Source organism: Falco naumanni, chromosome 6 (genome assembly GCF_017639655.2).
Source record: "Falco naumanni isolate bFalNau1 chromosome 6, bFalNau1.pat, whole genome shotgun sequence".
Taxonomy (NCBI): domain Eukaryota; kingdom Metazoa; phylum Chordata; class Aves; order Falconiformes; family Falconidae; genus Falco; species Falco naumanni.
In genome coordinates this window covers 44,686,166-44,699,485 of record NC_054059.1, presented here as the reverse complement: position 1 = coordinate 44,699,485, position 13,320 = coordinate 44,686,166, and the positions used below count along the sequence as shown (strand labels likewise).

At 45.7% G+C, this 13,320-nt stretch overlaps 1 protein-coding gene across 1 annotated transcript in view; it reads right to left on the bottom strand.

The window, feature by feature from the left end:
- UST (uronyl 2-sulfotransferase) overlaps positions 1-8,740 on the bottom strand; it is a 166,294-nt gene extending 157,554 nt beyond the window's left edge. The window contains exon 1 of the mRNA XM_040598992.1: positions 8,098-8,740. Coding sequence (XP_040454926.1) covers positions 8,098-8,362 — 265 coding nt within the window. The 5' untranslated portion in view covers positions 8,363-8,740. The remainder of the gene's footprint in view (positions 1-8,097) is intronic.
- Between the last annotated feature and the right edge of the window lie 4,580 nt (positions 8,741-13,320).

Sequence of the window (13,320 nt, the reverse complement as noted above, 5' to 3'; positions counted from 1 at the left end):
CTTCCTATCCCATCATATTTACTGTTTCAAGCTTTTGTGTCAGAACAGTCCTAGGATCATATTCGACTTGTTCAACCATTTCACAGTGTTCCCACCAAAAATCACATCAAAATCAAGTCCCTCTGTTATACCTTCATCCCATGTTCTACAGATTTTGACAATATAGAGCTATACTTAAATAACGAGTGAAAAACTTCCACTTACCGTCACTGCTGATTTCAACATGAGTTATTGATTTCAAAATAGTTTTACCAGCAATTTGTGCAGTAGAGCTAGCACAGATAGTAACCTCAGATCCTTTACTAGACTTAAAGAGGGAAAAAAAAAATTAGTCATTTTTTATTTCCCCCACAGAGCATTAAGCGTTGAAGCGTTTGGACAAGTTACTTTTGCTAAAGTCTCCCTTTCTGGCAGCCTTCAATGCTTATTGTTCTTTGTCAAACCCTAAGCAAAAGCCATCTTCCTCCTCCCCAATTTCATATGAAAATATGAGAACCACTGCACCAACCACTTTTTTCCTCCCATGACAGCCATGATTCATTTTGGCCAAGTATTCTCTGATAGAGCACAAAGTGCTTGCCGTTCATTTCAGGTGAACGAAGCTTCAAGAAACTGTATTTTTACTTCCATTTTTGCAAACCAAGTCTGAGCAGAACCACTGGAAACAAGAGATAAGTAACACAGTTACATTCTCCTGGAAATTAAGTCTTCCGTATCAGGACACATATAAACCCTTTGGTGAGACTCTGGAAACCAATTATAATTGGAGAGACACTGGAAACCAAGCAGTAACTCCTGAAGTAGAACTACACAGAGACTGTGTTAATGAACAGTGGCGATACCCTTGAAAGAAAAGTAGCTGGACCACTTTGCTGGCAGTAGCTGGACTTTGCCTCAGCCTCCACAGGAGCTCTCCCTCCAACACTATTTGCCTCACCTCTTTGATGTGGCCAAAATCCCTCCATGACAAAAGGATTTATTCCAAGTGTCTTTTTCGTTTAAGTATTTCTATGGCTATGGTCACTATCATATCCAAGAATATCACATCCTGTTAGACATTTATCTTCAAAATGTCCTTTGGACAAAAGGGGACTAAATGCAGACAGAATTAAAACACAACTTGTTCAATGTCACATTAAGTCTGTCAGGGCAAGCAACTGAAGCCTCCCTCATCTCCCCCAAGCCCAAGTGGAGCACTCCATTTAATCAGCAGACTTGCTCTCTCACAGGTTTATATACCACACTGTCATATAACTTGAAAGTAAACCAAAACCAATCACATTTTTGAAAAAGCTGTAGTAATATTCCCTCTCATCAGGAACTGGATTAATCCTTTAAATCCCTTGTCAAAGCTGACAATATGAAACAGAAAAAGTACACATAAACGCTGCATATATGCGATACCTGATTCCCAGAGTCAGATATTGAAAGCAGAAAAAACAAATACTGTCCAATTTTCCAAATATACTTAGAATATCATCACAACACATTCACACAGTCTTAAACATTTTTTGCTACGACTGTACACAGTGTTTTATGACCAGTCAGGTTAACGCAGCCCAGTGACCACTTCATCTTTTTGAAAGGAAAAGGCTTGAGTCAGTAATAAAACAAGGTATATTCTGGTTCTCCGCACAGTATTCCTTGACAGCATCATGCATTAGGTAGAGCTTTGTTAAACTTACCACCAGACAAGCTGGGAGTGATGAGCAAGTCATGCCGCCTTTTAACAAAAGCTTCTTGGAGATGAGACACATCTTTTGTCTTCCAAAAAAACTCACTTATAACTTGAAACCTTAGCAACATAAGTGGAAGTCCAAACATACTAAATCTAAAAGATATGTAACACATTCAAAACAGCAAAATGTGGAAGCCCAAAGAGCTCAGAAAAGATATATCGCTACAGACTTGTCATTTAGGTTCAGACTATCTTTTCAAGGCTTTAGGAAGCAGCTTCTAAGGTGACCTTTCAGTTCCTTACAACGTTAATGACTTTAAAAATGTAATGAATTCCAAGAGCAACAGAATTAAACAATCCACCAAAAAGCCAGAGAAAAATCAAAATGCTTTGAAGTATGGAAGAGCTCTTTTAAAAACACTATGCATTCGTGAAAACAATAAGAAAAGAACTATCAATAAGTACATAATAAGGGCCTTGTTAAAAGCATATTCATTTCAGGAGCAGGCATTGTGTCACCGTTCAGTAAACCTCATTCATAGACCTGACTGTCTTTCCTTAGGTGTTTCTCCTACTCACACGCCTGAAGGGCCTTCAAAACTGTAAACAATTCATGATCCATGTGCAAAACAAAACTGGATGAGACAATCCTTTTTGGCCATAAAAAAGCAGCATGCTAGGTGCTTTTATTGTTTAGAAAAGCTTGTCCTGAAGAATTCTGTGCTTGCCATCATTTTAAATATCAATGCAGTATTATCAGAATAAAAATGCCAAATCACACACACACCCCAAAAAAACCACCCAGCTGTTGTCTGTCCCCTCTTTCTACAGTTTAGGAATAAAATTTATATGCGTAACACTCTCAGTCACTTTTATTGTTTGTTTTGGATCAAAAGAAGAAAAAAGTCAGTTTTTCTTTTTTGTCCCTCTCTTAACATATTAACAGGAAAAAGCCAGACATTTCAGAAAAAAAACCCACAAAAACAAACACAAAACATAAACCCACACACACACAATCCCAAAAAACATCCTACCAAAATAAAGCAAATTCATACTACCTCAATTAAGAAAAGTTTCACTTTGTGTTTAGTTTTATGTATTTTGAAGATTTTTTGTTACAAACGCCCCCACTCAGATTTCTTTCTGCTTCTTCTGTTTGACAAAATTATGGTTATATTCCCCCACGTGTCCAAAATAAACGTTAACTGTTGTGCCAACTTTAAGCCTACAGAGCACATCTGGACAAAATACCCGAGAGCTTCCAGTGGCAGAAAGAGTAAGAGTAGGGAGCAATTTAGAGATTGTTTGAGGAGCACAACTGGCCACTTAAGTCTTTTGTCTTGCATAGGAAGCCACTGCAGAGGCAACTTCCACATGCAATCAAATCAGTGCACTTGTTGGCTGGCTCCTAGGGAGTTCAACGGGGAAAATGTTCATGTCAATTAAAGAAACAACAAGTTTGCACTGCAAATACTGAAGATCAAAAGTTTTTGCGTTTGGTTTTTTTTTTTTTATTGGCCATTAGAGGGTTGATACCAGCCCTTGGAAATACTCATTTCTGTATTTTGAAGTATGTGTATGTTACAAGCCAAAGCAGGGAAGAATAAAGTAATGCAAAACCATCACAGTTGCAGGGGAATATAGTCCCCAGTGCATTCCCCAAAAGCCACTGAGCTGTTCAAGATTTACGATTTCTGTCTTACTCATCTAAGGGAAGACTCTTCTCACTTCCTCCCACTGCTGGAGTTGGTTTTTGATTAGTGAGCCAGGATTACCTTGGCAGAATCAACAAGCAAGACCTCATTTGTGCAAATCCCAATATTCCAGTTTATTACTGGAAAGCCTGGCAGTTTTTATACTTTCTTGTATTTTGGAGCTCGTAGATGGTTCAGAACTGGTGTGCACCCCCATACAGCAAATTTAAGCCTACTGCCAACAGATGTGCTTTTAAGTATCTTCCACAGATCCTTTAGAAAGAACCCACTAATGTCCATGCCCCCACCGATTACATGATGAAAACCAGGGCTCTAGATCCATCCTGCTGGGATAACTACAGTGTGAAACTTGCGCTGTGTTATCATAAACCAGAGCCAGAATAGACAGCAGAAACCATGAGCTTTCTGCAGACCTTTACGTCCTCTGAACTATTATAAGCTTGAAGTCAGAATGGGATAAATAATGAAGCACAGTCTCCTATCTACTACTCTGCTCTCATTTGCTCCATATGACTCTGGTAAAGTCCTATAAATGAGAAGGGATGGTGATGCAAAGTGGAAATACTGTATACCTTCTCCCATACAAACTACCATAACGTTTTTCCGAGATTCTCCCTGATCAGTATAGCTATCATACAAAAAGCGAGATGCATGCAGACAAGACATCAGAGAAGCTGCTCTGGAAGAAAAAGAATTTACTAATACTCTGAATATTCTGAAAATATACTCATCCCCCACCTCCATCAAATAAAACTTCATAGAACTAGCAAATCTTTACACTTAATTCCTCTGAAAAGAAACCTACACCACCTCCTCCTCCTCCTCCTCTACAGGGTATGATGCAGGCCTTAAGAATAAAATGAGTTCTCCAACCCCAGTGTTTTCATGCTGCCATGATCTTTCATGCACACACCTGCCTGATGCAGGTGTGACTTCTATTCTGATCGCTACTGAAGTTTTCTGTTGTTACTTAGGAACATCCTTTCAAGTCCTGAGGTAAAAAAAAATCCAAGCATGCCCTCCAGAGTAACATAACTAACCACAAGCAACACACTGAAACCTCCAATGTAAATAAAAAACCCAAAGTCAGTCGAGATGACCCCTCTCCGCACTGCGGAGGCTACAAAGCGGTTAAACAGAGAAATCACTTCTCCTTTTAGGCTAGCTCTTCTTGGTTCTTGTAGATTAAAATGCAATAAGGGTGACTGCAAAATTTACTTACTGCAAACATGGTTGGTTTTTTTTGGGGGTTTAAATTTTAACACCATAAATTGTGGGTTGGAAGGACTGGAAGGTAAGAGTTGCTTGTACACTGGATCTGTGGCTTCAGGGGGAAAGTCTGATAATTTTTTTTTTAATGGCATGAGACTTGACTAGCCCAACCGTTGTATAAAACAAACATATGTAGGGCTTTGCTAGTTAGCAGGACTGGATGTCTAAGACCTATTCATCTCCAAGCAGTTCTGTTAGTTCCCTGGAAGAAAATGAGACTACGGGTTACAAAAAACCTGTTCATAATCTGCAGACCTTACCAGCCGGATAGCTCAAGGAGTATGCACCACTCTTACAAAATCTACACTCAGTACAAAAAGAAAATAAATAATCTTTAGCAATGTCATCCACACAGATCAACTTTGAAAACCCAAGTAAAACTGTATACCAAGGAAGTGTAAAATTACTTTAAGTAGTAGCATGCAAACAGGCACCTTAGCATCCAAAGTATGTTCCGCTTCTCTGCGGAGGCAGCAGCACAGTTTGCTTAGTGCGTACTAGGACTCCAACACAAGGTCTCTGCTTCCCTTTCAACCACTGGCCTGCTGCAGGATGTTAGATTAAGTCCTTGTCTCCCCAGCATCCCAGGTGACCCACTGCTGTGCTTTTACCCAGCCAGTAACTAAGTACCACACAGCTGCTCACTCACTCCCCCACCCCCCAAGGGATGGGGAAAAGAATCGGAAAGGAATGTAGAACTCAAGGGTTGAGATAAGAACAATTTAATAATTGAAATAAAATCAAAAACCACTAAGTCAGAATGAAAAGGAGGGAGAAGGGGAGAGGAATGAAATCCCAAGGGAAGGGAGAAAAGAAAACAAGCGATGCAAAATACAGTTTCCCACCACCCACTCAGCAATGCCCAGCCAGTCCCTGAGCAGGGATCAGCCAGTCTCAGCCACCACCACCACCCCCAGTTTATATACCGAGCACGACATCCCATGGTATGGAATATCCCTCTGGCTAGTTTGGGTCAGCGGTCCTGGCTGTGTCCCCTCCCAGCTTCTTGTGCCCCTCCAGCCCTCTCGCTGGAGGGCCCAAGAAACAGAAAAAGTCCTTGACTTAGTATAAGCATTACCCAGCAACAACTAAAAATATCAGTGTGCCATCAACATTGCTCTCAGGCAAAGTCCAGAACACAGTACTTCACCAGCCACTAAGAAAAAAATATAACTATCCCAGACAAAACCAGGACACCCAGGCACAGAGAGGATATTCCTATACTAATTGATCTAATGAGTGCAGAAGTTCATTAACAGGTAGATATTAACAGATGTCTACCTTCTCCTGAGAGAATCCGACACTTCAAAGAAACCCCAAACCATTTTCAAATAAGACTGCACTCCTTCCCCAAAGACTCCTCACATTCCGACATTCACAATAAAGGCTTTTCTGCACTTGCCGAGCACCTCACAAAAATTATCATGACCCATTCACCAAAATGCAGTGGTTTCCAAGCCTTTCATCTTCAAGTCTCAGAAGATTTTCCAGCAGCCACACAACTACTGGCTAGTGTGGTTAGGGTAGTATATCCTAGTTTTATTTCCTGGATCCCTCAGAAACAGTCAGGAGGCCACTAAGTGAGAAGCTGTGTAATCCTGTCTCTCTCGCAGTCTGTTCCCACACAAGCCAAACAACAGTCATCCTTGATGAAGATAAAAATTTAGAAAATTAGTTATCAGCTTCCCTCTGAAAACTAGAGATCTGTGTTCGATCCCATTAAAAAGTCAATTTTAAGCAAAATCTGCTTCTGCCTTGGTGGAAAATCTGTCTGTTTCCTCTCCAGTGAAGGAAATTCTTCCTAATTGCCACATTAAAGGAAGAAAAGAAAAAAAGTCATTAAAACTCAAGCCAAAAAGGCAACACTCTGTTGTGTTTGGTAAGTAATACTCAAAGTGTTTCTTCTCCTGCTTTCACATGAATTTTCACTGATTTTTTTTTTCTCCAGTTACAGTGGAATCACAGCATAATATGAACTGTAAGTGACTTCTGTTCACCTGGTGCTACTCTAACAAAACAGAGACAAATTGACTTGGGTTGCTCGGGGCCTTGTCCAGCTCTGTTCTGAATATCTGCAAGGACATCTCAACCTCTCTAGGTAGCCTGTTCCAACATCTGACCACTCTCACACTGGAATTCTTTTCCCTAATATCTCACTGGTATTTCCCTCGTTGCAACTTATTGCCTGTTGCCCCTTGTCCTACTGCCGTCCACCTCCCAGAAGAGCTTGTCTGTGTCCTCTCCATGCCCCCTCATCAGTTAAGACACGGGATAGTTTTCCCTTAAAGAAAAGCAACACAGGCACACTTGTATTCCCAAGATGTTCATAAAATATGTACACACAGGTAAGGATTTTCAGCTTATTTTTCTGAAATACAAGTACTGTATTTTTGTTTGCAACCTAACACCACCTCTTACGGCTTGCCCTTCTTCAGCCTGTACCGCCAAAGGCTCACCTTCACAGACACGTAACACAGATCAGCTAAAGTGGTAAAAACTCACACTGGGAATTACTCCGCAGTAATCCTCCTGCACAGAGATACCCTCAGGTTTTGTTCCCTATTTGAACTAGCCCTGCCAGCCTGTGGTACTTACACCACCGCACCACACACTCTGGTTTTTGCAACTTCTCAGTTCTGCAGGGAAGCGACGTGGAAACGGGGCACAACGCAAAACCCACGTGCAAACTCGCGGTCAGCATGAGGATGTCGCCTGCAGACCGCAGCGCGGGGCTCGCACCGCGGCACCGGGACACCTCCTGCGGCAAAGCAGCGGAGCCCGCCCGGAGCGCTGCTGCCCCGGCGCTGCCAGCACGCCTGTCTCTCCAGGAGCGCGTCGGCCGCACACGGGTGATGCTTGGCTCACACAGCACATGCGTCTGGGGTTTTGGGTTGGCTGTTGGTTGTTTTTCCAGCAGGATCTTCTGCCGAGCCACCCGTAACGCCGCTCCCCCCCCTCCGGGGCCCGGCCCGCACCTGAGCGAGGCGGGGAGGCGCTGGCCGGGCTGCAACGCCCGAGCCCCGGCGCGACCCGCGGGCAGCGAGCGCTGCCTCCGCCGCGCCTCACGCCGACCTGACGGCAGAGGCAGCCGGCGAGCTGCCGCGCTCCGCGACGGCCACCGGGCAGACAAAGAGCCCCCCCGGCCACAGGTTCCTTGGCTCCGAGGACGGGTCTCAAGGGGGCTCTACCCCTCCCCTAAATTAACTTCTGAGAGGGCGCACCCCGCTCCCAGGGCGCCGCCGGCCCTTCCCACCCCGGGGTCAGCCCTCACCGTCCCTCCCGCCGCCCCCCATCCCGCTCCCGCCGCCCGGGAAGCCGGAGGGCTCCGCGGCCGACCACCCTCCCCCGCCGCCGGAGGGAGGCCCCAGCCCAGCAGCCGCGGGGGGCGAGGAGGAGCCGCAACAAGTCCCCGCCGCCGCCAGCCGCCCTTACCCAGATAGTGCCGCAGGTCCAGCAGAAAGTGCGGGGGCCCCCCGTTGAGCTGGTAGAAGAGGGAGCCCAGGCAGAAGAGCAGCAGGGCGGCCATGCAGAAGCCGTAGTCGCGCAGCGAGAGGAAGGGCAGCAGCGAGAGGGGCCGCCGCCTCTTCCAGCCCCCGCCCTGGCCCGGGCCCGGGCCCCCTCCCGCCGCCGCCGCCGCCACCGCGGGGGGCCGGGGCGCCGGGCAGTCCCCGCCACCGTGCTGCTGCTTCTTCTTCATCCTCCCCTTCGCCGCCTCCGGGTCACGCAGCCCGCCGGGGAAAGCGCATCCTCCATCCGCCTGTTCGGCTCCGGCTGCCCGCGGCGGGGAAAGTTCCCGGGAGCTCAGGGGACCCGTCCCGTCCCCATCGCCGGCTGCCCGCGGCAGGCGAGAGTCCCCGGCGCTGCGGCGGCGGCGGTCGCTGCTGCGGAGCGCCGCTAAGGGGAGGGGAAGGAGGTGGTCACCATCCCGCTCCCTGGGGCTCCTCTCCTCCTCCGCCGCCGCTCTCGCTCCCTCTCTCCACTCGGCCTCTCGCTCCGGTGTCAAGTTACAGCCAGCGCTCCGCCGCCGGCCGCCTGCGACTCGCGGCCGACTTGTGCGTGCCGCCCGGCCCCGCCGCCCCCGGCCGCGCCGCCCACCCCAGCCCGCCCCGGCCCCGGCCCGGCCCGCCTCGGCCTCCGCTCCCCGCGACGCGCCCGTTGCCTCCGCGCGAGCGACCCCTGCGGGCGCCGCCGCCGCCCCACCGGCCTGACTGCGGCGGGGCCCGGCCCGCCCCGGCCGCCCCGACCCACCTGCCCCGGCCCGCCCCCGCCGCCCCGCTGTCCTGCCGCGGGGCGCCTCGCTGCAGCCGGGCCGGCGGGGAGCAGCGGGCGGGCCCTGCACTGCGCCCCGGCCCCCTGCCGCGCCGCTCCCGCTCGGGCGGGCCCGGGGTCTCGCCGGGCCACTCGCCCACGAGGGCCACCGAGCTGGCCTTGCAGGGGTGGTAGCTATGGTGGCTTGGGCAAGTAACACGGCATTAAGGTCCGGCACCTTTATAGTCGTGCAGCATCGTCCGTGGGGGCAGAGGGGGACTGCTTTTCTCAGTGTAGCTTTGCCGGGACGGTTGAAGCGGGGCAGTTGTCTGCTGGGGATATGGCTTTAGGCAAGCACAGAAATTACAAAATTAAAATTGCTCATGCAACCTTAGTTTGACCCCCTTGTACATATGGTGTATGATATAGCCTCTAATTACTTGATAATGCTATTTTTCCTAGAGAACCACTTCCCACCATGCATAGGGTGAGCAGCGCTCGCTCAGCACTGAGCTCTTAATAGCTTCATCCTCTTCATAAAACATATGTCCCCAATATGTCCTGATGGCTTATTTGGAGCTATTCTTGTCCTTGGGCATTGTCTGATGTAGAAATACATTTCATTCCCTCATGCAGCTGCATTGCCAGCACAGCAGCAGAGGGAGGAGGGCTTGGGGTGCTGCTGCCACTTCATCGTTCCGTGTGATGGACCTGGCTGGAAGCAGCAGGATGGCTTCCCCAGGATCCTGCTCACAGGATCACACGAGACTCTTCATTTCCAAGCAACAGCAAGTTCTGTCCACTGTGGTTTGGGAGAAAAGTAGGAAATCATGACCCAAGTGCAACTCGCCAGGTCAGAAATTAAAAGGCAATCACCCTTTTCCTTTTTAGGCTTAAAAAATACATCCTGATGTAGGGGGCCTGACTCATAATCTTTGCGCACTTGCAGCTGGAAATTTTGCTCAGGAGACTGCATTCAGATGGTTTTGCCACTTATGCTTGGGTAAATGCCTGAATCTTACCTACAGTACTGGCTTTGTTTTGTTGCTTGCATCCAGCAGCAAAGGGCATCTGCTGAAATATGGAAATTAATCTTGCTGGTATGGACAAGAGCATGAACCCAGAATCTGACAATAAATAATCAATTCCATTGCATTCCCTGATAAAAAATATCCTCATACTGGCTAAGACGGCAGACCACCTTAGATAGTTTGGTGAGGAATCTACCAGTTTTAGTTACACAGTTCTATGACATCACTGCACAGAACCTTCCCAAATTTACACAAAACCTGTAGCAAAGACAAAGTTAGGAATGACACTTCATTTTTGAAAAAGAGAAAAGTAATATGATGCAAAAAGTGAGTCCTCTTTGCGCTAGCGTTCAGGGGAAAAAAAGGGGGGGGGGGGGAAGGAAAAAAGAGAGAGAAAAAGGTAAATATTTAGGACTGCAGCTCACTTTAAACATAAATATCCAACTATTTTCACCAGATAAAAGTCATAACTAGTTGCACAGTTAAACTACTACTTCTTAATTCTCATGAATGCTGCTTTGAAACACTTATGGAGTATTGGGGGCTTACTTAACGTGTGCTGCTTCCATGGACATTTTAAATTGTTTTATATTCTTTTGAATACTTCCATATCTACTGGCTTGTTTGAATGACCAGACTGCAGATTTGTTTAGCAGTACTAGTTGCTGTTGCAGATGAGAAGCAAGTAAGGACTTACACTGAATGTTTGAGAAAAATGGAGCCTTTGATGAGAAGACAGACACCACCTGTAAGATGAATCAATAAATCTTTATTTTTCTGGTTGCAAAGAATGTCTTTGATCTCTAGGAAGAGATTTAAAAAAAAATAAAATGGGAAAACAGACCAATCAATTGAGTAAAATTTAAGTGGGAAGACTGTACTGTTGAGAGAGCTCTTGCCATGTTTCTAAGCACCAACAGATAAAAAATTATCTTGGGAGGAAGAAGACATGGAAATCTTTGTTGCTGGAATATATACTTAAATGGATAAGTTAGCTGTAAAATTAGTTACTTTCACTTACATGAACTATCACACCTATGTTATACTATCATTTAGAATGCCTAAATCAAATGAGAGTAACGAGCAGGAACATAAACACTGTTTACTTTGTGCTATGGCTTGATACAGTGCAATTGTTTCCCTATTTTTAATTCCCCTGTTACTCATATAATGAAAACAGTATGATTTTCATGCATAGCATAAAGCAATTAAACATACTTACACCCTTAACTTCGTACATTCCCACTCACACAAAAATACCCTAAGAATCCAAAACACAAACCCCACATTAAAGGAATATTACAGTTGAAAAGCCAAGTGTCGACACTTTGGGATAATCCAAAGGTAAGATTTTTTCAGAGAAACTTGTTTTGACCTGCGGAGCGTATGACTTACAGCTTAGCCTTTTGTTGTGTGATGATACTGTTTTGCTCAGAGGACCATTGCCTTGTACCGTGTATAGGACAGACACTGTTCACTGAATGTGTGAATTTATTTTTAATCTCCTTGTTCAACATATGTCCTCAGGCTTTGTTTAAAGCTATTTAAATCCTACTTGTAATGTGGAATTATTAATGTTATAGCAGGCTTTTCTACAGCATTCATTGTTACAGTACTTTGAGCATATGATGAATGCTTATGAATTACTTTCATAAGATGTAGCTCATATCACCATTTTACTGATTGGGAAATGAGACACAGAGAGATTAAGGTTAAATGTGTCTATTAATTTTGGTTGCCAGCCTTGAGATGACAGGGGTTTGCCTTGGTGAAATAGTTAGCATTATGCAGCACTTTGTATGTTCGAAGCATAGCTCCCTTTGACTTCAGACACAGCTGTGAATGCTAACTACTCCTGCAAATCAGACCCCAGGCTCTCAAACTCAACACCAAGCATAATAAGAGCACTGAGTGGCCACCTGTAGTTCAAGTAATCCGCCTGACATCATATAGGAGTGCTCTGGTGCTAGCAGACACAGAATCAATCATTTTCAAAGCAATATTCACTGCAGCAGTCCTTTCCCTCTGCCTGCCTTGACCTTGTCCCACTCTTCTTTTTCCTCCTCTCCTAGATCTAGTCTCAGCTCCAGGATCTTTGTCCAAATCTTGTTTCCTTCCATGACCTCATCCAGTCCAGGTCCAGCTTTTGCTCAGACTGAACCCCCTTCCCAGCTGCAACGGTTCCAGCAAGAAGGATATCACATTTCCCCAGTCCTGGAAGAGGACGCTCCATACAATCAAAGGAGTGGAGAAGATAGCTGCCAAAAATTTCCAAGTGGGTCCACATTGGTGCTGTGCTAGAGATTCCTGAGCTGATTTGTCACTCCAAATTCATGGATTCAGAAACAAGTTCAATGAGAGAGATAAAGAACATATGTGGAGGCTGTGTGGCTGGCAGTACTCAACAGGGAGGCTCATTTGGACACATCAGCATGGGTTACCCACTAGCTAGTCAGTTCTGCTACTCAGCCAGCCTGGACGTAACATAGTGTCTTGCCAAATGGACTGTGCCCTCATGATTACGAGCCTACATCACTAGTATCTTGTGAATGGCTGCACCAGGCTACTGGGGTGCTGCAGCTCTCTGTTACTGAGCGCACATTATCTGAGGCTACAGAGAGGTCTCTAGTCTTCCACGGGAACAGCAAAAACCATACGCCTAAAAACCAAAGACCAATGCTCCAAGGAACAGATGTACTATGATTTCCCATTTTTGCAGTGGTAGGATTTTCTTTGAAACATAGGCAAAACATCTGTCCCTTATTCTTAGAAACATCTGAACATTTTTTGTTGAAATTTTTTAAATAAATTATCTAAATAAATTCTCATTAAGCAAAATTCCCCAGCTGGGATATTTCAGAATAGGCAGTTTGCAAAGGTATAAATAACTAGAAAGGGGTAAGATACAGCCTGGGACCTAATTTTCATAAGACAGTAAGGACAGAGGAAATTTAGATGCAAAGTTTCACTGAGTAAAGGTTCACTGGTATAAAAGAATAACAATATAATGTCATCTGAGAAGCACCCATGAAAGATTACAGCTTTAGATTCCACCAGCACTCTCTGTGATTCAGAAAGGGTTCAGAGCATAACAGAGTAATTGATGGCAACTGTGCAGGCTTTATTTTGCTTTATTCAGCAATAGTTGATAATTTGATGGGGATGCAATAAGGGTGCACCATCCCCTTTAATTTCATGCTTATATAATGCTTGCAAGTTTCATCTGCCTTGACTGAACTGGAATTGCAGCCCTGTGCTGGCTGGTTGTATTCATTTCTGTCCTTTGTGGCAGGTTCTGGGAAAAATATGACAGCGAATATCTGAAAACAAGGAAATGAGCTTGTGTACCAGATGGATACAACTTAGCGACACTCTG